The sequence below is a fragment of the Lissotriton vulgaris genome, unplaced genomic scaffold (genome assembly GCF_964263255.1).
Source record: "Lissotriton vulgaris unplaced genomic scaffold, aLisVul1.2 SCAFFOLD_2074, whole genome shotgun sequence".
In the NCBI taxonomy this organism is placed as follows: domain Eukaryota; kingdom Metazoa; phylum Chordata; class Amphibia; order Caudata; family Salamandridae; genus Lissotriton; species Lissotriton vulgaris.
Window position 1 is genome coordinate 286,727 of NW_028246587.1, and position 27,931 is coordinate 314,657.

At 44.6% G+C, this 27,931-nt stretch overlaps 1 protein-coding gene across 1 annotated transcript in view; it reads right to left on the reverse strand.

The window, feature by feature from the left end:
- The window catches only part of LOC147665850 (uncharacterized), a 346,981-nt gene that overhangs the window by 259,289 nt on the left and 59,761 nt on the right, over positions 1-27,931 (reverse strand). The window contains exon 3 of the mRNA XM_086949459.1: positions 22,647-25,976. Coding sequence (XP_086805585.1) covers positions 22,647-25,976 — 3,330 coding nt within the window. The remainder of the gene's footprint in view (positions 1-22,646; positions 25,977-27,931) is intronic.

The following is a 27,931-nucleotide window of genomic DNA, read 5'->3' on the forward strand; positions in this document are numbered from 1 at the left end:
ACAGTCATGAATATTCAACAATTTAAATAGCAAGGCCAAAAGAACTGTTATTTACATTTTAAAGAATCGACATTCATCATAGAGTACATGGTTCTTACACAATGTGTCTATTCTACAGTTTCATCATAAAAAAGGCAATGTGTATTCCAGGACGTGGTAATGAAAGTAAAATAGCTCTCTACTTCGTTTGTTGGCTTCTGATGTGTTTGAAACAATTACAGCCTGTGTTTGTGTAGCTCGGGAGTTCCTGTCCAAAAACACTAGCTACAGAATGAGAAGGTTCAGCGATATATTAAATATAGTTTCATTCAACATCCCCAATTTAGAGACAGTGATGTAAAAATAGGTCGAAGCAAGAGTCAAGCACTCGGCCAAAGGAACTCAGTACATATGGGAGATGAAGTGGCTAGCTAAATGTAGGCTCGTCGGGGAAGCCAACAAACTTTTGCTGGGAGCGGGGTGTTCCTGTACATTGTGACGTGCAATTTATGTGCAAGGTGAAAAGTGAATTAAGCAAGCAGAGGTAAAGTATAACCAAGTGCAGGCATTTATCAATTAATTTCTTTTATGAACTGGCCTCTGTGTGTTTCATTATGATCGGTGTTTCACTAATCTCGAGCCGTCTTGGCCTCACAACATTCCACCTATTTTAAGGTATTTTTGGCGCATGCAGTAGTTCTTATTTTGCTTGATCTATCAGCTGCGTTTGACTGGGTCTCCCAAAAGGTCCTCTTGAGAAGACTCGAGGAGGGAAACGCTGGTCCTAGCATGGCTCTGGTTTAAATCATTCCTGTCAAACAGAGAACAAGCGATCTATATCTCCTCGAACTATAGGAAATTGAGATGCTGGGTGCTGCAGGTCTTGGCTCTGAGTTTTACAATATTCAATATTTATATAGGTCCTTTGGTCAGAGTGGTGGACCGGTGGGGCTTTAATGTCGTGTCATATGCAGATGACAAGAAATTGGTGGTTGCCTTTCATCAATTGCAGGGGCGGGTTTTCCATTAGTGCATAGGAGCGGTGCCCCGCTAAATTAGGGTTGAAGGAGCCTCCTATAATTCTAGATGTGGCAAAACATTAAGGGATCAAATTCGATAAGGATCTATCTTTGCTACCACAAGTACAGTCCGTTACCTGTTTCCTGGTACTGAAGTCCAGTAGCGGCCGGTGTGTCGATAGAGTGGCGTGGCGGGAAGGACGGGCGGGCGGGAATGAGACAAAAAATAAAAACACTTACCTGCTGCATCGCGCTGCTCTACACTGCAGGCACAGGCTCCCAGAGTCCATTGTCGTCAATCCTGACACTGCTGGCCTGAGTTCCAATGATTTGCGCTCCCAGTTAGACTGGGAGTCTGTGCCTGCTCTCTCTAACCCCAACAATGCAACTCGGGTTGGAGAGAGCTTCAGTGCGCATGACTGTTTGGCCAGCTTGAGACAGCCAGCCAGTAATGCACACTGCTTAACAGTTCAACCACTCCTCTACAAGCCTGTCATCCCCCTGGCCTCTCCTCCAAGCGCAAAAATAAGGCAATAAGGGTTATCATTTTATTTTTCATTTTTTGGGCTACTCGCAGGGGAGGCAAGGCTCCTCCACAATATCGGAGGAGCTGCCGCTGCTGAAATCATTGAGAACAATCTTTAAATTCTTCCGGCTCACATACAAAAGGATATTGTCCATGTGTTGATTACAGCTAGGTTACACTACACCAAGGTTTTATATCTTGGGATGACTTAAATAAGCTGCAACTGGTACAGAATGCAGCATCATGGCTCATTTTGAACACTCCCCTTAGGCAATCCGTCAGGTATGGGCTTCTGGAACTGCACTGGCCTCCGATTCAGCAAAGAATCAACTTTAAGCACCAACCATAACTCTTAGAACCCTGCATATAAAGGCTCTCATTATTTACATTAAAGAGAGGTTATGAATCCCACAGGGCCTTTCGCTCTGCTAGCAAAAGATTTGTCCAGGTTAATATGGTTCGAAAATCTAGAGCTGGGTGAAGATCTTTTCTGTCTGAGCGGCCAGGTTGTGGAACGCTTTACCCGGGACGTTTTTAGGGAGAAATAATTCAAGTTCAAGTTAATTATCTGGCTAGCTCAGTCCCAGGGCCTTCCCTGGAAGCAGCTGCGCTTATCAAGTAATACATTCATACAAATTTGTTATACACCCACTGGAGGTATGATGTCTCTCTCGTGGATTGGTTGAGCTAGGTTCTTCCTTTAGTGCCACATACATTCTGTTCTTGTTATCTGGTGACATCTACTGGCAAACATGACAAATTAAATTATTCTCTAGAATTAAAATGCGTCCTTCGAGTGCCTGCCTGCACCTTAACGTAGATAATGACGCCATTAGTTTGACACATTTGGAAAACTACAGCAACTGCATAGCTCCACAGGTTTGAAATTATGCAACGTAGCCTAATACGGCAGGGTCACTTGAGAAAGAGGAGTTTATTAAAGAAGATCCGCTGGATTTCTAGGGCAGCGATGTAAGAAAGGGAACACAGTCACACGACTCCCCCTCTTCGCATGAGGTTTAAGGGAAGGAAAGACCTATTGGAAAATACTTTTCTAATTACTAAAGGAATATCTAATATCCTAAATCGCAATTCAAAAACAGTTACAGATAGCAACTTTTGATATTCTACATAGCCTCTTATTTTTCAAGCACACAATTGCTCTGGTGGACTAAACGAGGTATTTTACCTTTTCAAATACGTAAAAGTCTAGACAGTCTGGAGTTTTTAACTTTTAAGAGAATGCATTAGTTAACTCTCTATAAAAATAATGAAATAAAATATTGCGGCCAGAAAGAAACTAAAAGTGCTCACACATAATCGTATTTAAGTTTCGTCTGTTATAGATATAGATACACCCACTCTCACAGAGATGAACAGATTTCTAACCGACACATACAAACGAACTATGTTCACAAGTATTGGAAGCATTAGTTATGATCATATGTGAATATAATATAGTATTTAGATAATCCAGAAATGTACTATGAACTTGTGATTTAGTATATCTTCACTATACCATTTGATAACAGTCCCTAAATGCCTTACAAACCAATATTGGGCATACAATCAGCCTCCACATCTTCTATTTTACTTATCAAAGGATCGACACAGAATGTTCATAGGCTCTTCACTTATAGATGCCAAAATGAGAGCATATTTCCAGTAGTAGACACATCCTTTCTAACGTACGGAACACCAGCGTATGTAGACCAAATGGATAGCTCCAGTTTTATACCCAGTATAAAACAATACGTCTCAATTGTCCGGTGTAAGTGTCTTCTGCAAATACAGTGATTTACCTTGAAATCAGATCGAAGGAGTACGAACTGTAAATGCGCTCCTTGAATAATATTGGCAATTTAACTACTCGTACAGGACTCGTTTATATTTGTATACTACAATTTTGTCAAAGGTACTGAAACCAAGAACTCCCTTACCTCAATCTGGTACAACCATGAACTAGGACAAAATTGGTACTCTGAGCAGTAACTGAAGACTTCTGGATTACTCTGCCCTTCTAGGAGATAGCCTCATTCCAGTGGTCAGTTTGGCCATGTTGCTTCTAGTGAACACAGGTTGCCAGCATCATTCCACAACTTATCCCAGTGTTATGTCAGGCCTCAAAAGGAATTAGGTTCCGTTCCAGAATAGGTAATCACCTGATATATATATATATATATATATTTTTTTTTTTTTTTAAATTTTTAACAGCTGAAAGGAGCTTATGAGAGTACACCATAACTAACCATAACCATGTCTAAGGTATGTCTGGGCATGAGCCCCTTGCTCGATGTGCTACCGGAACCAAGATGCATCTCTATTAAGGGGTCTAATCAGCCCAAACCCGGTCTAAGGTTCGCTTGCATTCCGGTGCAAAGAGGAAGTTCAGGTTGCACTATACCCACTTGAGCAGGACCGAGACTGATTAGCCTATTGCTGGGTCTAACCTGAGGTGGCATTCCGGTGCAAAGAGGAAGTTCAGGTTGCACTATACCCACTTGAGCAGGACCGAGACTGATTAGCCTATTCCTGGGTCTAACCTGAGGTGGCATGCTGGGTAAAAGAACAACGAGTTGGAATGCAATCTTGAGCTTGGCCAGTGGTGAGAACCTGGCTTGACAGTTTGGACTGGATTGATTCTATTGGAGCAGGACCAAGACTGATTTACATATGCCTGGGTCTAATCTTTAAAAAATTATTTAAAATTAACAATACAAAAGGAATTACAGCCATGCAGATGTATACGCATCACAATGCAATATAGGTTTGATGTGAAAATAAAGTTTAAAAAAATACAAAAGTAACACATTGGAACATCAAAGAAAGTTAACCCCTCCCATGCTCATGACGGAGCCGCCCCGTCATGAGCATCGGCTGAGCTGTGCTCATGATGGAGCGGTTCCGTCAAGGCCCTGCAGCCGCGCCTGCGTGGCGCTGATTTCGCGCCTGCGCGGCGCGTTCTATTAAGCGGGCGGGGCCATGACGGAACCGCTCCGTCATGAGCACAGCGCAACCGCGGCTCGTGACGGAGCGGCTCCGTCACGAGCATGCGAGCGCTGCTTTGCCCCCCTAGCGCTGCGGCGGAATTGCCGCCGCAGCGAAGGGGTTAAAGCCCCACCCAAAAGCGCTCATGTATATAAATTTGACAGTTACACACAACAGTGCTGATAGCCAACCATGACGACTGTCGCGCTCTCCTCCAATCTGTGACTGGGGCTACTCCTGCTTACGTTTGTCCCAGTAAGGGCCCCCTATTTTGGTGTATTTCCTAGGGCACCCTTCTAGCTTTATAAATTCGGTCTTCAGCTGCTGCGCTAAAATCCATAGCTCTGCACCAGTCTCTTAAAGTGGGGGTGGATGACTCTAGCCACGCTCGAGCTATTTCCCTTTTGGTTAACATTCAGCCCACTACCACCAGTTTGTTTCACCCTACCCCGTTCCTCCCCCCAAGAGTGCCTGTTTTGGTTCGCTCTGTTCACAACCAGTCACTTGGATAAGCATATTGTAGATTCTAAGCCAATACGTGTTGAGCATTGGGTAGTCCCACGACACATCTAGGAATATAGTCCTCTCCCATCCACATAGGACATATAATGGCGATTGGCTTCTGTACATTTTGCGGAGATGTTCCGGTGTGAAATAAATTCTGTGAATATATTTCAATTGTATGAGACGAAGTCCAGCCATTATTAGTTCCCTGATGGCTATTTTTGCCTTCACCCATTCCTCCTTATCGAGGGAGACCAACTTGGTTTCCCATTTTTCTCCAAGGTATTACAAGAAGTCAGGAAAAGTTACCACTAGAGCTATGTATAATCAAGATATGGCTTTCCCTGTTTTTTTGAGAACAAAGTTGGAATTTAATGAATTATATTTCAGGACTTCAGTGAGCTGTGATTTCGAGAGTTCCAGTGACTGTCTGATCTCTACATACAGAAAGAATTGAGATGTGTAATTCAAATTCCTCCTGTAATTGGCTGAATGTTTTGATACTGGCAGTCTCCCAGACATCTCCCACCTTAGTAGTCCCAATGATGTCTCACCCAGAGAAGTCAGCCAACCAGGGCATCACTTTGCATGCCATCATGGAGTCTTCGCAGGTATCTTACCAGACAAATTCATTTCTCTCAAAGCTTGGCACCAGCATTCAATGGGTATCCTCGTAACTACAGGCAAGTCTATGGAGACCCTATATCTGCACAGCTGGGACACTAGGCACGAAAACCCTGCAGTCTCCATCTCCAATTTAATTACTTAGTCTGCTTTGCCCACAAATACCCAGACATTTATCAGGAGTATTTGTGCTGCTTGATAGGAATGCCTAATGCCAGTGAATCCCAAACCACAGTCATAAGGTGATTGAATGATTTTTTTAAAAGTCCAATTTCGGGGACCTAGCCTCTCAGAGGCAACCCACAATCATCGTATGCAGAGATGCAAAATAAATCTTAGGGTAGTTTCTATTTCTATAACTTGTAAAGCGCATGGCATACCAAAGGCATGGCAGTGCTGGACCAGAGGCAGCACCAACAAACAGAAAGAGCACCTAACTACGGAATTATTTAAAACTTCAGGTTTTAATCTATTTGTGAGGAGTTTGTGAGGATAATTCTGAAGACTGTATAATAGTTTGGGTAAAGCGATAATTTTAAATAGCGCACCTTTGCGCATCAATGAGAGGACCAATTTAGCCCATTTTGACAACTGTGATTTCAGATGATTGATTAGGGGTTCAATGTTCAGCTCCATGCATCTCTTTGGGGCTAGTAATTCCTGAATCCCCAGATATTTAAAGGTGGTGGAAACTTTAGTGTGCACTTTTCTTCTAGGGCGCTCAGGACTTATGATCCTGGACTGGCATCAGCCTGGATTTCTCCCAGTTAACCCCAAAACCGGAGTCCTCTCCACAGATCTTAAAAATATGCATTAGTGGGGGTGGGGGGCACCAGAGAGTCGCTGAGCAAGATGGACACACTTTCGTGAGGCTCCTGCTATCAGAGGCATTATCCAACTACATCCATGTTCATACTGTTAATCACTGATTTGGGGGCAGGGTGAGACAGGCACCCCTATCTCATTGTTGAAGGATGGACTGTGAGTCCCAGAGGCTGCACAATGGGTATGGACTATGGCAGTGCGGCGTGAGGACAGCTAGAGATACAGAGCAGCAGCACCACAAATCTACTTTCCTTCAATAGGCAGGGGCATGTGAACTAGGGATAGGTCCATCTTGGAGAGCCGTCGCAGGGAAATGCTGCTGATACAGAGCGGAGGAGGTGGACCGGTGAGTTCTTGGGGGCGGACGGCCCACCTGTCTTGGAGACCGAGAGCAGCAGCATTACCACTTGGACCACAGCGCTGTTGGGTCCCACTGCCACCCACGCCTTCAACCTCATTTCCACTAGCAGGAACTGGCTTGGGATTCATAGCCTGCCCTGAGCTGCTGCACCCTCAGGATGCTGGCCTGAAGTTTGGGCCCCTGCTTTCTGATTCACTGTGTGCTGGCCCTGTGGTGACGTTCTCCTAAACGTAGGGGTCCCCTGGGCGGCCGCCTGTGATTAGAAGTTTGCTCAGATCTACTCGTGCTCCCCTGTAGTTGTTGCAGCAGGAGATTAAGAGGGACCAAATATGTGAGCCCCCCCCAGAGAGAGAGAGAATAAGTGCATGCGGAGGCCTGTGCGTCATAGTCGCCATACTGCTGGGCCTCCCCTGCTGAGACGTGACTACCATGGGGAAAGAGGATAGCAGGCAGTTTATTTATTTATTTATTTATTTTTTGCACTTATAATGCGCGCAGATACCCACAAAGGGTTTCCCGGCGCAAAGATTGGAAAGCTGAAAACACAGAAAGCGCAGAAAACAAACCTGTTCAAAGACCGCGATTATTTATCAAATAGCCAGGTTTTAACGCCTTTCTTAAAGCTGGCGAGATTTTCCTCCTTACGCAGGGCTAAGGGAAGGGAGTTCCAAAGGACTGGTCCCAGATGGGAAAAAGACTTTCCCCCCATGCGGGCCAGTTTAAATCTAGGAACCACAAAGTATGCTCCATTTAGAGAGCGGAGGTTGCGTTCAGGAACGTAGGGCCTAACCAGTTTTTGCAGGTACTTTGGTGCGGTCCCTGCCTTGATTTTAAACATATAGGTCAATGCTTTGAACCGAATCCGGTTCTCAACTCTAAGCCAGTGCAGGTCCTTTAGATGCTTCGAGATCCTAGCTGTCCTAGGGATCTTACATAGCAGCCTGGCTGCGGAGTTCTGGACCAGTTGGAGTCGCTTAATCACAGCTGAATTGGAACCCAGATATAAGATGTTACCGTAGTCAAGCCTAGATGTAATAAGTGCATTGACTACGGTCTTCTGGGTATCCACAGGCAGCATCCAGATGATCTTCCGCAGCCATTTAAGGATAGTGAAACATGTACCAGCTACTTTATTGACCTGCTGTTTCATTGATAAAGAGTCATCGATGCATACCCCTAAGTTCCTGACTTGGGTAGCCGGGCTGGGAAAAGCACCCAGGGATGGCGGCCAATGGGTATCCTGCGACAGATCTCTCTTTTTACCTAGGAGAAGAATCTCCGTCTTCTCTCCGTTGAGCTTTAGCTGATTTGTTGACATCCAGCTGAAGACTTCGTGAAGACCTAATTTCAGCACAGAGGGGGATGAAGGCTTTGAGTTGGTAAGAGAGAAAATAATCTGCGAATCATCCGCATATGTCATACGTTCTAGGCCTACTCGCTCAGCTAAATCAGCGAGAGGGCGGAGATACAGGTTAAAAAATAACGGGCTCAAAATTGAGCCCTGAGGTACGCCATGGGGTGAAAGAAAGGTGTCTGACTGAGCTTGCGAGGACGAGATCTGAAACGTCCGGTTGCTCAAGTAAGACGCGATCCAGTCAAGCGCTTTCCCTCCGACACCATCATCACTCAGCCTAGCAAGCAGTCTGTTGTGTGAGATGGTGTCGAAGGCCGCACTTAGATCAAGTAAGACAAGAGCAACCGTTTGCCCCTCGTCCAAAAGTCCCCTGACCTTCTCGGTGACTCCCAAGAGGGCGAACTCGGTGGAATGGCCCGCCCTAAAGCCTGACTGAGAAAAATGGAGTAAGTTGTTATTCTCCGTGTATGTTGAGAGTACACCGTGAATATGCTTCTCTAAGATCTTTGAGAAAGCGGGCAGCAGGGAAATTGGACGGTAGTTGGCCAGCACCTCAGGATCAGCCGCCGGCTTTTTCAATAGGGGGCTGACCATGGCATGCTTCCAAGCCGCTGGGACGGTTGCCAGATGAATGGAGGCATTTAATGTCTCAGCAATAGTCCCCAGGGCTGAGTCATCCAGTTGGCTCAGGATGCTAATGGGGAGAGGGTCATAGGGAGAACCTGATTTAATGGAAGCAGCTAAGGATTTCAGAGCGTCCAAGGAGATGAGTGGCCAAGAATCAAGCCGTTGTCCTGTTGGATTTACAGAAGATGGAACATCCCTGTCATCCCTCACCAGGGGATTAAAATTGGCAATAATGTTTTCGATCTTTTCCACAAAGTACGTGGCAAGATTTTGACATTTTTGAGGCGTCAAGGGGGGTGCGGCCGCCATAGAATTAGCTCCGGCCAGTTCTTTGACTGTATTAAAAAGAGTCCGTGCTTTATTGGCGGCAGTGTTGATACTCTCAGTTATATAGCATGCTTTGGCTCTGGTGCAGGCCCTATGGTAGAGGTTTCTGGCATTACGATATGTTTCCTTTTTTAAAGGATCATAATGTTTGCGCCATTTCCGCTCGAGTGCCTTACATTTGGTTTTTTCAAGCTTTAGTTCGTCGTTGTACCAAGGAGCTGGGGGACGGTGAAGATTCCCTCTGCATTTGGTAACGGGTAAACAAGTATCGACTGCTCTCTCCAGCCAGATATGGGCTTCCCGCGCAATCGTTTCCATATCAGTGCCCAAAATGGGGGGGTGTATTTTTAGTGCATTCTGCAACTCGGTTAGGTCTAACCTTTTCCAATTTCTCATAAGAATTGGGGGCCGAGCAGAGTGTGGCAGCTTAGATTCAGTAAGAGTAATACTAAACAGAGTTAAAAAATGGTCAGACCAGCAAATAGGGTCAGTTTTCAACCATTTTAGCTCCTGTATGTTGGATATAATAGGGTCCAACAAATGGCCAGCTTGATGAGTAGGGCCCTCATTCCGCAGTGTCATGCTCAATGTAGTCAAATCTTCCAGAAGATTGACAGCTGTGCTATTCGATTTATCCTCCAAATGGAGATTTAAGTCCCCCAGTATAGTCAGGTTTTGGGCATTCAAAAAATAAGGTAAGATAAAATTAGCCAAATTTGCAGCCCAGACATTGCTGCCTCCAGCAGGGCGATAAATTAAAAAACCAGAAAACGTAAAATTTGGGTTCAGTGCAATTTTAAAAAATGCTGCTTCGCATCCGGGGATGTTGACCATTTCAAGATCACATTTAAATTCCCTATTAAAAATCACAGCAATACCCCCTCCTACCTGTCTTTCTCTATCTACTCTAACAATAGCATAATTAGAGGGCAGTGCGGCCGCTACATCGGGACCAGCACCATCATGCAACCAGGTCTCCGTTAAGAAAATCGCACATGGTTTTTCCTCTGCTAAAAGGTGGTAAATATCTGCTTTGTGTTGGGGCAGTGATCTACAGTTAACAGTGTAGAATGTGAAAGAACGGGTATTTTGAGGCGAGGTACGAGTATGTATCTTAAGTTTGTTAGTTACGTCTGGGTAGGGCTGAACATTGGATAAGGCAAAAGCACAGTGAGGACATGTTTGAGTGCCTGCTAAAGAAGGGTTTAGAATGGTACATTTACTATTGTTACTAGGGCGCATAGCCCTTAGCTGAGCCGCTGAAAACATACCTGTAGCAGCGTTTCCTGCCCCGTGGCCCGGCCTGGCCCGGACGGGCACAGACGGGCTGGTCTTAGGCTCGTCTTTGGCGCAGTCAAAGGCGCCTACCCTGCGCGCCATCGCTGCGCGCTAGGGCCGACGAGTGGCTAAATACCCTCCAGGAAGCGGAGGTCTAGAGCGCTAACCGCTCGACGCTCCGTGAGGTGCCGCCCCTGTCCCGCCCTCGACAACCGCGATTGGCTGGAGTGCCGGTTGCCTTACAACTAGGCGGTAAACAGTCCTCGGGACACAATTAGGATCTCAGGTGAGTGCGAGTAAGTGCTCGTGATTCTCAGTTCAAGCTGCAATTCAAATCCTGCAGGGGGCGGCGTGTATCTCTGGCAGGAGGCAATATTGACCCTCCGGGCACCACGCAGAAATCTAGAAACCCAAATTATGAAATTAAGGCACTCATCAAATATATGCAAGAGTGCTTGTTCTCTACTGACACCAAAATGGACACTCTGAATGCACGCCTAGATAACATGGCTAGAGGGCAATGATCACAGACTGACTGAGGCTGAACAACGTAAATCGTCACTGAATACGGCCTGGCTGCCAGAAAGGGGTGGGGGCGGAGACCATACACAATAAGGACAAAGTCCTCTGCTTTATAGCAGCGATAAACTAAGATTTCGAGGCCCACTCCAGGCATAACAACATTAGAATACTGGGAGTCCCTGAATCTGCCAACATGGGGAGGATAAATGATTAAGGATTAAGTTGAACGCATGCTGCAAACACTTTCTGGGGAGAATTTGTTCTCCAGACTGCTGATAGTTAAAAGAGCGCACAGACCTCTGAAAACAAGACCCATGCCTAGAGCCCCAGCCCGGCCTATCCTAGAGCATCTACTCAACAGAGATTGAGACACTGCACTCCAGTTGGCACATGAGAAACCCGACCTCCAGTTGAATGTAACCAATATCTCTGTCCCCGGACTTCACTGTTGCTGTGCAGGAAGCCCAGCAAAAATATCAACCAGTTAAGCAAAACCGTATACAAGCCAACATACCATACAACAGGTTATATCCAGTGTGCCTCCGGATTACCCACTGAGACAAGAATCACGTATTCCAGGCGCCAAAGCAAGCAGAGGACTTTATGAAAACTATCCACGAAAAGGGAGTCAAAGAAATTCCCCAGCAGCAGATCACACTTCCTACTACCAAGAAGATTCAGATGAACTGTTACACCTGCCAGGGGCATCCCCTCCACTAGCGGAAGTCACCACGCTGTCTGCTCACTCCACACTGAGGGATCAATATATAGTTATGTGCTGCACCCGAGGGGAGGGGGCTAGCTCTATTTGGATATAAGCGACTATTGCCTGCATGCACAGCTCTTTACACCCTAACACCCTTGACTGTGTTGAAGGCTAGGTCGTCGGCTACCCAAGTGCACCCTAGGGGTAAATCCCACTAATTTGCTCTTTTCTTGTTAGACGGTTAATCGAACCCCTATGTTCCAATTGGAGTAGAAGTTAGCAGGGGCGATAATGTACCTCATCAGAAGTGTGTCGTCTGTGTGGGTGGCATTAGTTTGTTTTGGAAGTGAGTTTCAGTTATTCAAATGCCACATTGCTTATACTATAGAAGACAGTGGCCACAAGAGAAGGACATTCAATTCCAATGCACACCCCCCCCCCAGATGTGACAGGAAGCATCCAGGTGCTGCTAGATGTACACGGCTGGTACGATGCATCACTTGGACTATAAGGGGACTCAATAATTCATAGAGACATGTTCTTGCTTATTTAGACAGACTCCAGGTTAGTGTGGCCCTGCTTCAAGAGACCTACATTACACAACCAACTGACTATTGGAGGGAGGGATCGTACCGACAACTTAGTGGGGCATTCAGCTAGCGGTTAGCGATCTAGTTGATGAAAGGGGGCTATTTAGCCCGCATGCTGACTGGCGCGCCAAAGGCAAGCCTGTCTGCACCCGTCCGCCCGCAGGCCGGGCACAGGGTCTGTCCCCCTGGCCTTTTGGCTCCAAAATTAACCAGCTATACCAACGAGGAGTTATATAAGCTGAATCCTGGTAAGGGAATGTCATGCTGTTCACTCAACCCTATGTCCATCATCGATAGAGCTCTTCCTGCTCCAGCTGCCAGGTGCCTTCTTAATTAATTGGTACATGAGTCTAGAACCTCCATACAAAAGAAGATAGTTACAAATAGGTAGGCGCTTTAAAATGTGTTTTACTCCACGCCAGATCCCTAATTAAACACAGTGTACAACGTGCCTAGTTATTGGAGGAACAAGAGATCAAACTGGGCTTCATCACAGAAGCTTGGACAGGCAAGGCTTCTGGACCAGATTTAGTGAAGGCCACCCCTCTAGGGCTCCACTGCTATACTCTGGACAGATTACATGAAAAAGGGGGAGGCCTTGCAGTCATCTATCATGGTTATTTAAAACCCATTTTTCTCCCAACCTCCAACACAACTTGCGAAGCCTTAGCCTTTGATATTCATTCTATGAATTATAGGACTTTTAAAGGTATATTGTTATATCGCCCACCGGGTTCAAAAAATGGTTTCCTGGAGACAGTGGGTACCTTAAATGAAGAAGGGCTCCGTCAAGATTCTTACACAGTAATGGGGGATTTTAATTTTCGTTTAGAAAACCACCTGTACTCTGACACTCATCAGCTGGATCAAATTATGGAGGCTGGAGGCCTTCACCAGCTGGTGAATACCCCTACGCACAAAAAGGGACATACCCTAGGTGGCATATACACAAACAACCATGATCTGGGTGGTATTTCAGTTCACCTTCTTTCATGGTCAGATCACTGTGCTATTCAGTTTGAACTTGTGTGGCGGGAATCAACTAGCTAAAACTAAGCCAGCCGAGGGGATAGTGACTAGAGCTTGGGGAAAACTGGACATCAATAAACTTGAGAGATCCTAAGCAGCTCGATGCAACCCCGTTCAACTGAAGCGGAAACCGCGGCAGCCGCTTACAATCAATGGCTAGTCACTTCCCGCAATCTATTAGTTTGCAGCAGAAAGTGGACTCCCAAACGAGCTATACCATCAACCCCCTGGTATTCTGAAGTACTTAGAGCCAAAAAACTTGTGTAAAAGGTTAGAAAGGGTTTGGCACAAAAACTATAGTGAAACAGATAAGGAAAGATACAAACATTCCATTGCAAGTTACAAACAAATCTTATTTGAAGCTAAAAGACAATTTTTTTCTATACAGATAACGCTGGCTAAGTCCAACTCTAAGGACCTTTTTAACACTATAAAAAACTGACTGCTTCCACTGTTCCCAAGAGTCACAGTAACTCCTCATTTTGTAATGAAATCGCTGATTTTTTTAAACAAAGTTGAAGTGATATTCTCCTCCTTCTCTGAAGCCAATAAAATGACACACTCAGACTACAACAGTGATAGATTGGACAGCGGTGACTCTTCACGGACACTTGATGAATTTTTACCATTGGGGGTATCAGAATTAGTTAGGGTCTTGACCCTGATTCGCTTAGGAGCCCCCAGCGATCCTTGTCTGGAAACAAGCGTCTGTTCTTCCGCTTTAAAAAAAGCAGAATCTAGATCCAAAAGATCCTAACAACTATAGGCCTATTTCGCGGCTCCCTCTCCCTGCTAAGATTCTGGTGAAGGTGATGAATATCCAACTCAGTGCATTTCTCCATCGTAACAACTCTCTGGACCCTTCACAATATGGGTTCAAGGCTGATCACAGCACTGAGTTGGCTCTGTTGAAGTCCACCGATGAAATCAGAGAAGCCGTAGACAGAGGAGATAGTGCTGTCCTGATTTTACTGGACTTGTCCGCGGCCTTTGACACGCCATCACAAGTTGTTGATGGACCGGTTGTCAGGGATTGGTGTGGAAGGACTTGCCTGGAAACTCATACAGTCTTTTTTACCGACAGGTCCCAAACTGTGGATCTGGATGGTAATTCATCTAAGCCATTTATACTCCCGTGTGGGGTGCCACAGGGCTCTTCTCTGAGCCCTACGCTTTTTTAATATATGTGGCACCTCTAGCGGGAGTTATTAGATCCTTTGGCTTCCAGCTCACCTCCTATGCTGACGACACACAAATTGTGTTGTCGATAATTAAAGCAGGTGAGAAAGACTGGGGAGCGCTTCAATGAGTGCATGAGTGCAATATCCGGTTGGATGTCCTCCAACTGCTTAAAACTGAACTCTAATAAGACGGAAGTCTTAAAGTTCGGGAACAATCCATTGGTGTGGACACCAGAATGGTAACCAGAAGAATTGGGGTCACTGTCCTACACCCACCGAAAAGGCCAAAAACCTGGGGGTAGTTGTGGACGACAAACTTGTCATGGGGGACCAAGTTAGCTTGGTGACCTCAGGCTGTTTTATGATTCTTAGAATCATAAGGAAAATAAAGTTCTTCCTGACAGAAAGTAATCTTAAGACAGTGGTCATGGCCCTGATAACATGGCGGTTGGACTATTGTAATAGTCTATATTTGAATATGCAAAAACAACAGATAAATAGGCTTCAATTAGTCTAGAATGCAGCGGCCAGGCTGCTGTCTGGAACTCCTAAATTTGTCTCTGTCAAAGGCGAGCTCATGAAGCTACACTGGCTACTTATAAAACAAAGGACTTGCTTCAAGGCTCTGTGTATAGCCTTTAAAGCCATTAATGGCATTGGTCTGGAATTTCTTAGGCAAAAGTTCCAATAGTATGTTCCAAGGAGGACACTAAGATCTACCAGTGCTAAACTAATGCAATTTCCCAGGCCGAAAAAAGTAAACTGGGGAGGCAGGAGTTTTACTTACTATGCCTAGATAGCCTGGAACGAGCGCCCCTTGTTTCCCAAAAATGCTCCAAATCTTACATTCCGGAAGAGCCTGAAGACATGGCTTTTCTCACAGTAACACTCTTTCTGCTTCTCAGGACTAAGCACCAGTGCACCCAAGGGTAATTGCGCTCTCTATAAGTGCTAATAACATAACCTAACTGTTGCCAAGGCATTTGGCCTCACACTGCTTTACATGGAGTAGTTATTCTAATGAAACAGAGTACCCCTTTTATGTAGCTGGGCTGTAGCAGTGACATGTAATCTTGTGGGGTCTGTTTGCTCACATAAGACTAACCGTGGTCAACGGTTAGGGGAAGAATTTAGATGATCAGCAGTTTTTTGATCAGTGATGAGGAGATACTCCCCACTGATCCACAGTCCATCATACAGAGGTTTAACTTTAATTGCACTCTGCACGATGACATGGACTGATCTTCCCAGGGCCATCGCCATAAGTCAGTGGTAGATATTCATATTAAGTATATGATGACCGATCATCATCTACTGGATATTTGGAGGGCTGGCCATCCTGCCACGGCAGGGGGAACAATACTATTCATATATCCATGGTAGCTAGTCCCGACTTGACTACTGTTCATATCCAAAGATACAAGTCCATGGGTCAGGAAGGTCGTGTATCTTGTCTGTACTCTGTCAGATAATGCACCTGTGCTAATAGCCATATCCTTACCTGGTCAACCCCAAACAGTCTCCCTCTGGAGGCTACACCCAGAAACTCCCCTTGATTCTACCAGAAATAACTATTATAACAGGTCTTTAGGGTATCTATAGGTAGTCACTAAATGTAATGGGGTTCTGCAGTCCCTTAGACCTCACCTTTCCCCAACAAGAAGCAGACATTAAAATATAAGAGAAGGCAGAGACGCATGAGGGAAGTTCACATGTACTAGCACAATTTAAAGATAAACTCCTTGAATATAACAAAGTGACGACAAGGGAGTGTAAATACCTTAGTAAATACACAGTAGTGAGGGCATATGAGGAGGAAGAGAGGCCAGCAAAGTCTCTTGTGGCAATGCTGAGGAAACACCAGGCTGTGAACTCAGTAGCGGAAATTGAAGATCTCAGGGCCAGCTGTGTTGGGTGGCTGACCAGATCCTGTTGCCATTTATCACCTACTTTCGAGATTTATACTTCGCACTGGGCGACAGTTGGGCTTGTCCATCAAATCATACTTGGAGAACACAGCATTGGGTCGGCTCGGGGATTCCCATTGCGTGTTACTAGAGCAGCCCTTCACAGTTGATGAAATATTGAAAGTGTTAAGGGAACTCCCTACACGCAAGGCTCCTGGGTCAGATGGCCTACCAAACTAATTTTATGAACTATTCGCTGGGGAGCTGGCCCTATACCCTCTAGCAGTGATCAAGGAGGCAAAGTAGCAGAGAGTTGTGATAATAGCACTCTTGAAACCTGAGAAGCCAGCCCACAGGTATGAATCATTTCGCCCACACTCTTTTAAATTGCGATGTCAAGGTTCTGGCCAATTTAAGTTTTATACATGGGCACTCTCAGCGCATAACTTGTACACACTAGTCTCAATCTTGCAGGATGTGCACCTAGGCCTGAACGCTGTGGCCATATTTCTACATACCTCTAAGCTGTCAACTCCCTGAACTGGGAGCATCTCCTTGTCATTCTGGCTCGGATGGGACTGCTGAGGCCATTTATTTCATTGGATCAACCTACTCTATACATGCCCTACAGCCAATGTACAGATTAATTGCACTCCATTTGAACCCTTGAGGTCTCAAGAAGCACAAGGCAGGGATGTCTGCAGGCTCCCATCCTTTTTGAGCTCACAATGGAGCCCCTAGCTGCTAAGCTCTGATAGAACCAGTAACAGTTTGATTTGAGATGTAACAGTCATCAATTCTCATCTCGCTTTACACAGATGATCTGACTATGTCCATGACCACAATCGCTCTCTTGATGCAATTATGAGGGAGTATCTTTGCTTTAGTAACCTATCTGGGCTGTTCATTAATTGGAATAAATCACAGACCGCACCACTTACGGATAATGCCATACGCTTCACACCTAAGTTTCCACTAGCATGGGGTACAAGTTCTCTTAGGTATATGGGTACACAGAGAGAGGGCGGTGACAGTGACAGAAAACTATTGAGTGACCATTGCCAAGAAATTAGACCAATGTCCGTAGCTTGCCTTCACAGCCTTAATAACATGGTGCTCCTTCTGAAACTCCTGTAATAATCAATATTCCACTGCCTCGGACTAATGCCTTTTTAAACACTCTTAAGACCCTCTTGGGGAGGTTGACAAATAACCCAGAATCAGCTGGGAGGCCCTTAGACTTAACTTCCACCACAGGGGTTTGAAGCTACTAATTTTTAGCTGTACGATCTGTGTGCCCAAGGTCACTTTGGCTTCTATTGGCATCAACCACTGCCATACTTCCCACACTTGGTGGGTGAAACAGATAGCATGGCACCCACACCTTTGTTCTCTCTTACTGGGAAATGCCCCTCCCACCGCACAACAGATGGGCATACTGGCGAGTACCATCCAGCAGCTCCTTGGGTTTGCGTACGTGAGGTGCTTTCTGGCCTCATTTCACATTTTCTATACACATTTATGTGATAGTTTGAAACCACTGGGTTTTGTGTATATGTTGTGGTTATTGTCATTTCTTTTTTAAATTGAACCGCAATGAATTGCAGCCCATGGATAGTAGTCTGGACTGGCGTGGGAAGTTGAAAGTCTTATGTTGAACTCCCTACAGATCCTAAAAGTATGAAAGTTTCTGTTCAATAGAGCTAAGATAAGTCTACTCTTCTGTCCTCCTTCTAATGAATCACCCTGTAGTCCAACTCACTCATGATTCTTCCATAATGGCACAGCTACGCAATATAGGGCGTGTAAAATGGGGGGTACATGTAAGGAAGCGCCCATCTCTATACATTAAAGGATTACAAGGAGGGGAGGGGGGTCAGCCCGGCATACCGTTGGAACTATTCACATAATATAGATCGTAAAGCAGAGGTTGTGGGGCACTCCCAGAGTTCCTGGCGTAGCTAACTCTGTTCAAATTGTTGTCAACCATGTTTGAGGCTACCTCTACCATAACATCGCTCAACCTATTCAGCAGCAGCAGGCAAGGGCAAGGTGGGAGGCAGAGCTGGGTCAGGGTTTTTCAGATGAAGAATGGAAATTCAGCTGTTTGCAAACTGGGCTCATTATAATACCTACACTGGGCCTCTTATGCCTTGGTCACATTGTATAAACTTGGCCTTACAGGAGACTCAAACTGCGCCAGGTGTGGTGCACCGGACGCTGGGTTTCTGCATTTGGAAACTTAGAGCCAAAGGGTTCACCGGTATAGGACAGAGGTCCTGGTGGCCGAGATACAAGTGGATTCCGTCATTGTGCTGCTAGGGTAGATAAAGACCATTGAGACTCTGCATAGGAATTTCCTGGATGTAAGGCAGCACCAACACTATCTCTAACCTGTCCCTCCGGGCAATTAAGACCGAGGCAGCCTTCATGTCGAGGAACGGACACAGTTGTGTGACTTCCGTGGTGCACAGACTACGATAATAGCCCCACCCACCTGTCATGTCTCCTCACAGGAAGGGCGAGAGCGAGGCGATATGGAGGAAGTGGGAGGAGCCAACCCCAGTAGTAGTCACCCACGGAGGGTAAAAAAGGACCAATCCCCAGACGTTGAGGCCGCGGCGACCAAAGGAGAGGAGACGAGTGAAGACCGGTGCGTGGAGAAATCAGAAAGCAGTATTGGAGAAAGATGGAGGACGAAGATGAGCGAGGGGTGGTGGTGCCCACCAGAGGATGCTGGAGAGCGGCCGTAAATCAGGAGAGGTGCGGCGGAGCCGGTGAGATGTTTGTGGGCAAGGGGAAGAAACTGAAGGTGGAAGGAGGGTTACAGATATAGCGGGTAGAGAAACCAAGCAATAAGCGTTTGCTAAACTGTACTGCTGTCCAAGGACACCCCCCTCATTTTCTTTCCCAATTACTCTTATTTTGCTCCCAGAGAAAACCAGGGCACGCTTGGTCAGGGTATTCTACTGCACAAGCTACTTTACTCCCAGAGAAAGCACGCAAGGAACGTCTGCTGTGTGGTGTGTTCCTGGCTATCAGGTGTCATCTGGGTTCTCTGCGTTACAAAGCACCCCAATTTCTTTCTTTAATTCTATTTCTTTTTGCGACACCGGTCGGGTGTGGTGACGGGTATACAAATAATCCCAACCCTGCTGCCCCACAGTGACTGACGGCTCCCTTTGTCCTCTCTCTTTATGAGCCTCAAGGAAGCTCACGGGACTCCGAAGACCAAGCCAAGGCGACGGTGACTACCAACCAGAGCAGCCAGAAGGAAGACGTTGTGACGAAAGAAGAAGATCCCTCTGTGACCCCTAAAGCCCAAAGATACGAAATTTTCAATAAAACTCACACCATTGCTCATTACATACAGCCTCCGCATCTGTTTATCTGGCCCGCAATCCCACACTGGCATTAACCTTCCTGTTGGCCAAGAGACAGGAGGCATACCACTGGCGAAGTTCTCAAATTCAAACAGTGGCTGTCAGATCTAATTAACTGCAATGAACAGTTGAAATTGCATGCTGACCTTGTGTCCCCGACATCCCGAGCCAAAGACAATTTAGAGCCCTCTTAAGGTGTACATGCTGATGCAAGCAGAAACCACTGCTGCCGCGTCAACACAGACAGACCAAGATTATCCTTATTTTCAAAGCCATTTGTGAAGAGAAATAGGATCCTCCAATGTATACTCCTTATAAACATGCTAAGCTGGCATACAGCTCTATGAATGCAATATTACAAGGTAATATTATGCACGATTGCTTTAATCTTTTGTCATGATACTGTTCTAGTGGCAGGGGGGTGGGAGGGGGGGTTAGTGGCAGGGGGGTGGGAGGGCGGGTTAGTGGCAGGGGGGTGGGAGGGCGGGTTAGTGGCAGGGGGGTGGGGCGGTGGGTAGTGGCGGAGGGGCCGGAGGGTGGGTAGTGGCGGAGGGGCGGGGGTGGGTAGTGGCGGGGGGGGCGGAGGGTGGGTAGTGGCGGAGGGTGGGTAGTGGCGGGGGACGGAGGGTGGGTAGTGGCGGGGGCGGAGGGTGGGTAGTGGCGGGGGCGGAGGGTGGGTAGTGGCGACGGCGGGAGGGTGGGTAGTGGCGGGGTGGGAATTTGGGTAGTGGCAGGGGTGGGAATTTGGGTAGTGGCAGGGGTGGGAATTTGGGTAGTGGCGGGAGGGTGGATAGTGGCTGGGGGGCGGGAGGGCGGCTAGTGGCTGGGGGGCAGGAGGGTGGGGAGCGGGTGGGTAATGGCTGGGGGGTGGGTAGTGGCTGGGGGGCGGGGGTGGGTAGTGGCTGGGGGCGGGGTGGGTTTTAGCTGGGGGGAGGGGGGTGGGTGTTGGTACAGGTAGTGGCTGGGGGCGAGAGGGTGGGTAGTGGCTGGGGGGCGAGAGGGTGGGTAGTGGCTGAGGGGCGGGAGGGTGGGTAGTGGCTGGGGATTTAGCGGTGGGTGGCAGGGGGTGGGTGGTTAGTGGCAGGGGTGGGTAGTGGCGGTGGAGTGTGGGTAGTGGCAGGTGGGGGCAGTGGTAGTGGCGGGTGGGTAGTGGCGGGTGAGGGGTAGTGGTGGGTGGGAAGTAGTGGTGGGTGGGTGGGGGTGGGTAGTGACAGGGGGTGGGGTGAGTAGTGGTGGGTGGGTAGTGGAGGGTGGGGAGTGGTTGGTGGGTAGTGTCTTTGACACCCAAGTTTCAAGTATTTCCTTCAAAATGCGAACATTCGTTCTATAACTTCTAACAGACTCTAATAGAAAAGAAAAGGCTCCAACAGATAGATAGGGGCATGTAGCATTTAAGTAGAGCTTCTCTACTTACATCGGTGCCTAAGGAATCAGTGGTGATCTAAATATTGAAAAATCCTTCTTGGTATGGCAATATTCTTGCAAAAAGCTTTACCATATAGCAACTGACCTATCCATCTAAATTACTAAGGATTTTATTGAATACAACAGACTTCATCATTTTCTATTTGGCTTTTGAGTTGGGATAGAAATTGAGACGACAGTAGTTGAGGGAGATGACTTATGACTGCATGCTGAGAGATGTCCTCTCACTGATTTGGTTGTACTAGAATATTCCCACAGCAGACCGGTAACAATCAGGTATTCGAATCCTTTGGTTACATTATGTGGGAATGTGTGAGACAACTTTAAGTTGGGCCGCTTCATTTCTGCATGGAAAACCCAACTAGAGGCCAGATCACCTACAGTACTCAAGGGGCATTTACTCGCCGACTTCCTTAGGGTTAAAAAATTTCTTTCCCTCACTTTTTTAATATTCCTGTGTCTTTTCTCTTACCTTCCTTGTTAATTCAGTGACCCCCTTGCTTTTGTATGAAGACCATAACCAGATCCTCCACAACGTGTAGTTGATGGGAAGCAAGACAAACAACTTCTAAGTATACTTCAGTATTGATGAGTCATGGACTAGCTAAAAGTAACCAACAGCATGAAAAGGATTGGTTTCATTTAACTACACCTCTCGCTAGTCCAGCATTTGTTCCCAGAACAGCTAGGCCTTGACAAAAATCTGTTCCTCGAGTGAGTATCTGAACGTGGAGAACCATATTAATATTGTAGTAGTTAATATAGTAGTACTCAAAATTGGGTTTGCATGCTAAATAGATCTCCCCCATTTACGCCCCCCCCAGAATCCCAAGCATGAATACTAGTTTTTAACTAGTTAGTATACTATAATTCGGGCTTACCTGGGTCTCCAGAACATCTGCATTGGTCAGACCAGCTAAATGACAAGCCAGCTAGTATTGCGATTAATCTTGGAAATAGGGGGCATACACGTCTAGTTCTGAAAGCCTTGGTTTCCATTTGGGCAGTTTCTATCGAACTCTCCATATGAAGTCTACATACATAAACCTTTTATGAAGAAAGCCAAAGCTAGCTTTACATACATTAGAATGCTGCATCACATTTTGAGATTTTTTCCATAGTGCCACAAAGCCTACAGATTTACCTGCACTAACAACTAACAATTTAATGGCATGCATGCATTGCTATTATCAGTGGGCCAAATGAATTCAAGTAGTTCCACCTATCACTTTTGTGCTACTTCGGTTGTATATAGTTTTATATTTTCTACAGGTCACACAATTTGAGACCATTAAGGATACAAAAACGTATGTAATTTATGAAACGCAGCATGTTGACACTCACACCAGTTATAAGATATACCTAAAAAAAAATGTTTTTAAAAAGGTCCTACCTTGCACCGTATGTTGAGATAAAAATGTGCCAACTATTGTGATCTACAAATACTTTTTAAGTAACAGAAACGGGCTGAATTAGATTTCTTTTCCCTACCTTCATGTGGTAACTGGAATCCAGAGTATGTGGAAAGGATAGTCTTTTCTCCGTGCTGCTTTCTGTATATTGCTGCTGTAGGCTATACCTATCTTTTCTCTTCTCATTGCTTCTTTCTTTCAGTTTTTTTTCTACTGATTCACTTTTGATAACTTGGCGCTCATATCCTGAAAAGGATGATTTCAGGTCTGCGGAATATTCAGTCAAAGTGCTTTTAACTTTGATTAAGTCAGATTTAAGTGCCTTAAGTGTATTGCTATTGTTCGCATTCACTAATGAAGCCGGATCAACAAGTTTAGTTTTCTGAACAGCTGGCTTCTCAACAAACATATACTCTCTTGATGACGCCCTCTGCACATGAAGGTCAGTGGTCATTCTGGATGTACTGCAGTCCTCGTTGGAAGTCGTTTTACTATATGCATCAACTGGATTTTTAAGCTTGGTCACATTAGATATGCCAGAATGTTTAACATCCAATAGTCTAGGTGCCTGTTCCATTCTACTCAAGTTAGCTGTTCCTTTATCTTTCTGTTTAGGAGGCCTATCCAAACATTTCTCTGTAGCTAATAGTTTCAAATCGGAAGAATATTCAGTCAAATTGTCTTTAAATTTCTGAAGGTCAGCTTTAATTGCCATTAGTGAATCACCATTATTTGTTTTCACTAGAGGTGCCTGTTCAACCTGTTTATGTTTGTGATCTTTTGACTTCTCTCTATCTTTATGCTTTATCGATTGTGCCTTCTGTAATCGTATGTTAGTGGATGCTCTAAAATCCTCATTGGAATGTGTTTTGCTATCCAAATCAGCTGGATTTGTAGGCTTGGGTACACTGCTGGCACTATGGCCCGTCAAATAATTTATGGAGGTTTCGGGTTTCATATTACTCAAAACTGGAATTTCCTGATTACTGCAAGGGTGAACGTGCTGCATATGATCAGACAGATCAAATAGAGTAGCTCTTTCTTTCAGTTTAGCACAAGAACCTTCTTCAGAAGAACCTGCTGTTGTGTTTTTTTCAGCAGAATGAAAGTCAATCATTGTGCGCGTGTTTTCTTCAGCAAGGTATTTCAAAGTAGGACCAGGTATTGGAGATTCCATCTCATCTTTCCATTTGAGGCTGGGAGTCTCATTTTTTACGCGCAGAGATTTAGACTTTTCTCTCTGTAATGCTTTTCTTTCTTTGCTTAAATTAGACAGCCTTTCCCTATTACATTTCAATTTAGAATTATCTGAGGCATACTCCGCCATTAATGCATCAATATCCAAGACACCTGATCTATAATGTCGTGTCTCATCAAGGTTGTTCTGCACCACTTTCTCATTGTCTTTTTGTATAGGTTGGGTGTCTGGTTCAAGATGTTTAGAGAAGTTTTCTACCACATTAATGCTAAATTTTTCTTTCCTTGCTTCCAATAAAGAGTCATCTATTGGATTTTCTTTCATCCTACCTGTGCTTTTATTACGATTTCTTTTCCTACGAACATCATCAACAATATTTGTGTTTATATTTGACAAACTATCTTTGGAAACCTCTTCATTTCCTTCAGTAGCAGACTTCCTAACATAATACGTTTCAGATGAAACATTATTATAATGTAATGGTAAATTTGTAGAAGAATGGATATTAGATAAGTACTTTGTAGAACACATTTCTGAAAATGTATTAATTGATGTATCGTGATCAAAATCTATTTTACTTAATTCACTTTTCAAGATCTCATAATCAGATTCTTTTTTTAAATCTGCCACTTTACCAGTCACAGCAAAATATCTTGCCTTTTGTTCAACAGTAGAATCCCTACAATCACTCTGACTACCAGGTTCACTTGGAGACAGCAAATGTGTATCTACAAATTGTCTTCTTTCTTTCCCTTTTACAGTTTCAAGTTCTGCAACAAGGAGTGCATCAGCCACCCGGCTTGTTGGGCTGAGAGGAGTAAACTCTGCTGTAGCATCTTGGGGTGCAGACCTTCTTCTCCATCTCTCTGACATTTTGAAGTTTGAAGCAATACCATCACCCTTTCTGTTTTTCACTCCCATTTTTGGAGCTTTTGATTTTTCCTCTGCGGTATCATTAGTGTTAACATTCACATCTTTGTTGTCCCTACCAATCTGCTGATATTGCTTCAATCCAAAGACTCTGGATTCCCCATGGTCGACAGCTATTAGCTGTGTTCTGGAATGATTGTCAGTGAAAACATCAATAGTATTACTACTTTTGTACCCTGAAATCCAAGACTCACTGGAACTAACCTTGGGTGACTGATTTTCTGATATATCTCTTAAGTTTAAAGTTTCTACAGTTTCGACTTTCAGTTCAACATCATTTGAAAATAAACACTCAAGAGCTCGGAATCTCTCAGGGCTGTTGGTGATACTGGTAACCTGACCAGATTCATTCCCTTTACTAATTTCTTTATTTTCAGATGCTTTTATTTCCTCCTTTCTTGCTGACCTATGGACATTATATCCTTCTGTGAGATATGCTTTCTCAGACTCCCGTACATCAGGAAGCGACTGTATCAGCTTATACCTCTGCTCAAAATTTGTATCAGTCTTTTCAGTAACCATAGGCATTTCTATCATACTTTGTGCTACATTTTTAGCACTCGCAGTAGGTACAGACTCTTCGAATTTATTTGTCTTATTATCTGAAAACTTTAATGACAGATCTGGAGCCACAGTTTTCACATCTGTTTTGAATGTATGCTTATTATGTAAAGATGGTTTCCGAGACCTCAACGTTACCGCTTTATCCTCTGGCGGCATCAAAATGGACTCACTCTGTGCCCTTTCAGCAACAGTTTGAAAGATTTCATATCGTGGTTCAATTCTTTGGCAATTATTTGTGTCTTGTTCGTAATGAGGGTTTTCTTTAGAAGCAACAAATTGTCTGTAATCATCTTCTCTTGAATGCATTTTGGCCTCCAACTCATTTTTCACTTTTACTTCATTTTCATGCTTAGATAAAACAAAAACATCATATTTTCTTACTTCAGTCCTATTAGTCATAAGTACAGAGTCATTTTTGGAACGTTCATCTGTAGCATTGTGCCATTCAACTTTGTGATCAAAGAGAGTAGCTCTAACCGTTTTTAAGCCCTCACTCTTTTCGGAAACTGTCTGCATTTTAATTTCCTCATTGGGGTTTGGTGAAGACACTGAAGGTTTGCTTCGAAAAGAAAGGCTTCTCCTGTTTTCAGAACCATTTTGCCTTTTCATCAATTGTCCTTCTTTATCTGTTGTTGCAGGAGATGGAGGTTTCACCCAATGAATCCCTTCAGCAGAGCCATCACCGGAAGAAGTTTCACCAATCTTTTGATCTTTACTCTGAAAAAGCAAAACCATAAAAATATTAAATACTAACCTACAAGAGGTATACAACAAATGTTTCATTATGCTTCATGATCTAACAGTGCAACAACACAGAAATTATGAACAAGGGTATCCTTTCTTACTCAATGTCAGCCAATACAAAAAGTTTAACTTATTAACAAGACAATACATTAATGGTGTAAATTTTAAAAAGCAGACAAAAGCCTCTAAGTGTGTTAACATTAGGAAGAAATAGCTCTCGAAGGTTTTTTATTTTGTATTAATCGTGCTTCACTCAAATTAGCTTTCTTTATCGACACTGACCAGAATTAACAACAAACAAGAGATGTCAGGAGGCTGAAAGAAAAAACCATTTCAATCATGTGATTTTTACAAGTTATTTTAATACTTGCAAACTGTCTATCCATGTTATATGTCATATATAATGTACTGTGAAAATACCAATAAAAATAATTTGGAAGAAAAAATAAAAATAAATGTCACCCAATACTAATCGTGTATAAAAACTCATGTTAAGATCAAAAACTCACGCCTAACACACAAAGGTTTAATCAGGTCAACCAAGTTAAGCTAGTGCTTTTGAATAGGAAAGCTGGGCACAAAGTAATCGCATGCCGTTAACTTTTGAGGGAGCAACTGTGACCTCAGTCTTGACTGGTTCAAGTCAACATTCATTTTTGCTATTTAAGTATAGTAACAGTATGCATAACATCATGCTACACTGTTTCCCATGCCTTTAGACTGCTGCAGCATCACCGAATTCAGTAGGCAAATATCAAAAACATTCCTCTCCTGTTTTGAAATAGGTGCCCTGATAACCTGTCTTCACCTGCATACAATTCTTATTAAGAAGTGCACACAGATTTTATGATGCTGCACGTTCGATCTTTTAACAATCTTAACTCATAAGAGGAGGCAGGAGAGGGAATCTGCAGGAAGAATATGTAGGCACCTGAAATACATTTAGTAAAGGTAAGTACCCTTTTCCTCTGATGGATACATCTTCCCACAGATTCCGCAAATTATGATGCGTCCCAAAGCAATGAGGAAGGTCACCACCCTACATGAACAAGGACTTCTGGACTATGCCAGAGAACACACAAATACAATGTGCAAGTCCTAGTAGTCCACCCAACCCCTGAGTAGTATGGAAAGAAAACTAGGATGGTGGTCATCCTGCCCCTCTTATCTTGCTTTTGCTACCATTCCTCTCTCTTTCCAGCCCTGTACCAAGTTTATAGGGCAATCGCATGACCTGTGCAGTGGTAATCGGTCATCTCTCTTTCCATGAAGGATGTCTTGGAGAAAAAGTTACTCATATTTGATAATATTTCTGGCGGCTACTTCATTTTCAAGCAGCAGATTCCTCATCTTCTAAATATTACTCCAGAGGCCAGACTGGTTCCAACTCACTTCCCCAGCAATAGGTCTCCAGCATCACCAGGTGCTGCCATAAGGTTTCAACCAAGACCACCCATCAGATGTAAGCATATCAAAATATATCAAGGGCCAAGTGGCATGCAGGCATCAGTTCTGGATTCTTTTTCCACACTGCATCAAGGCATACACAGAGGAACCAAAAGAGCAACAGTGATGATTACAGTGCCTAACATGTATACGTATCTTGTAATCTTAATAGAAATAATAATAACTCATCAGAGGAGGCAGGGTGAAGAGTAGTGAGGAATGTAAAGGAAAATTATCAAAAGGCACCAGGATTCAATTTCCAATTGCTAAAGTCCCTGAGGTACCTGGAATTCCAATCTGCTCTTACATACTAAAGGTTTAGAATAAACTCTGCTCACAACACAATCTTGTGGACCCAAATAAAATACCAAATTCATTTTGCCAAGTCTCCCAGAACCTTTTACCTTGAACCACCCAAGCGGTTTAAGTATGATGCAGCTGTAAAATTCTCAAACAAATCAGTGTCACCATGTTTATATCAG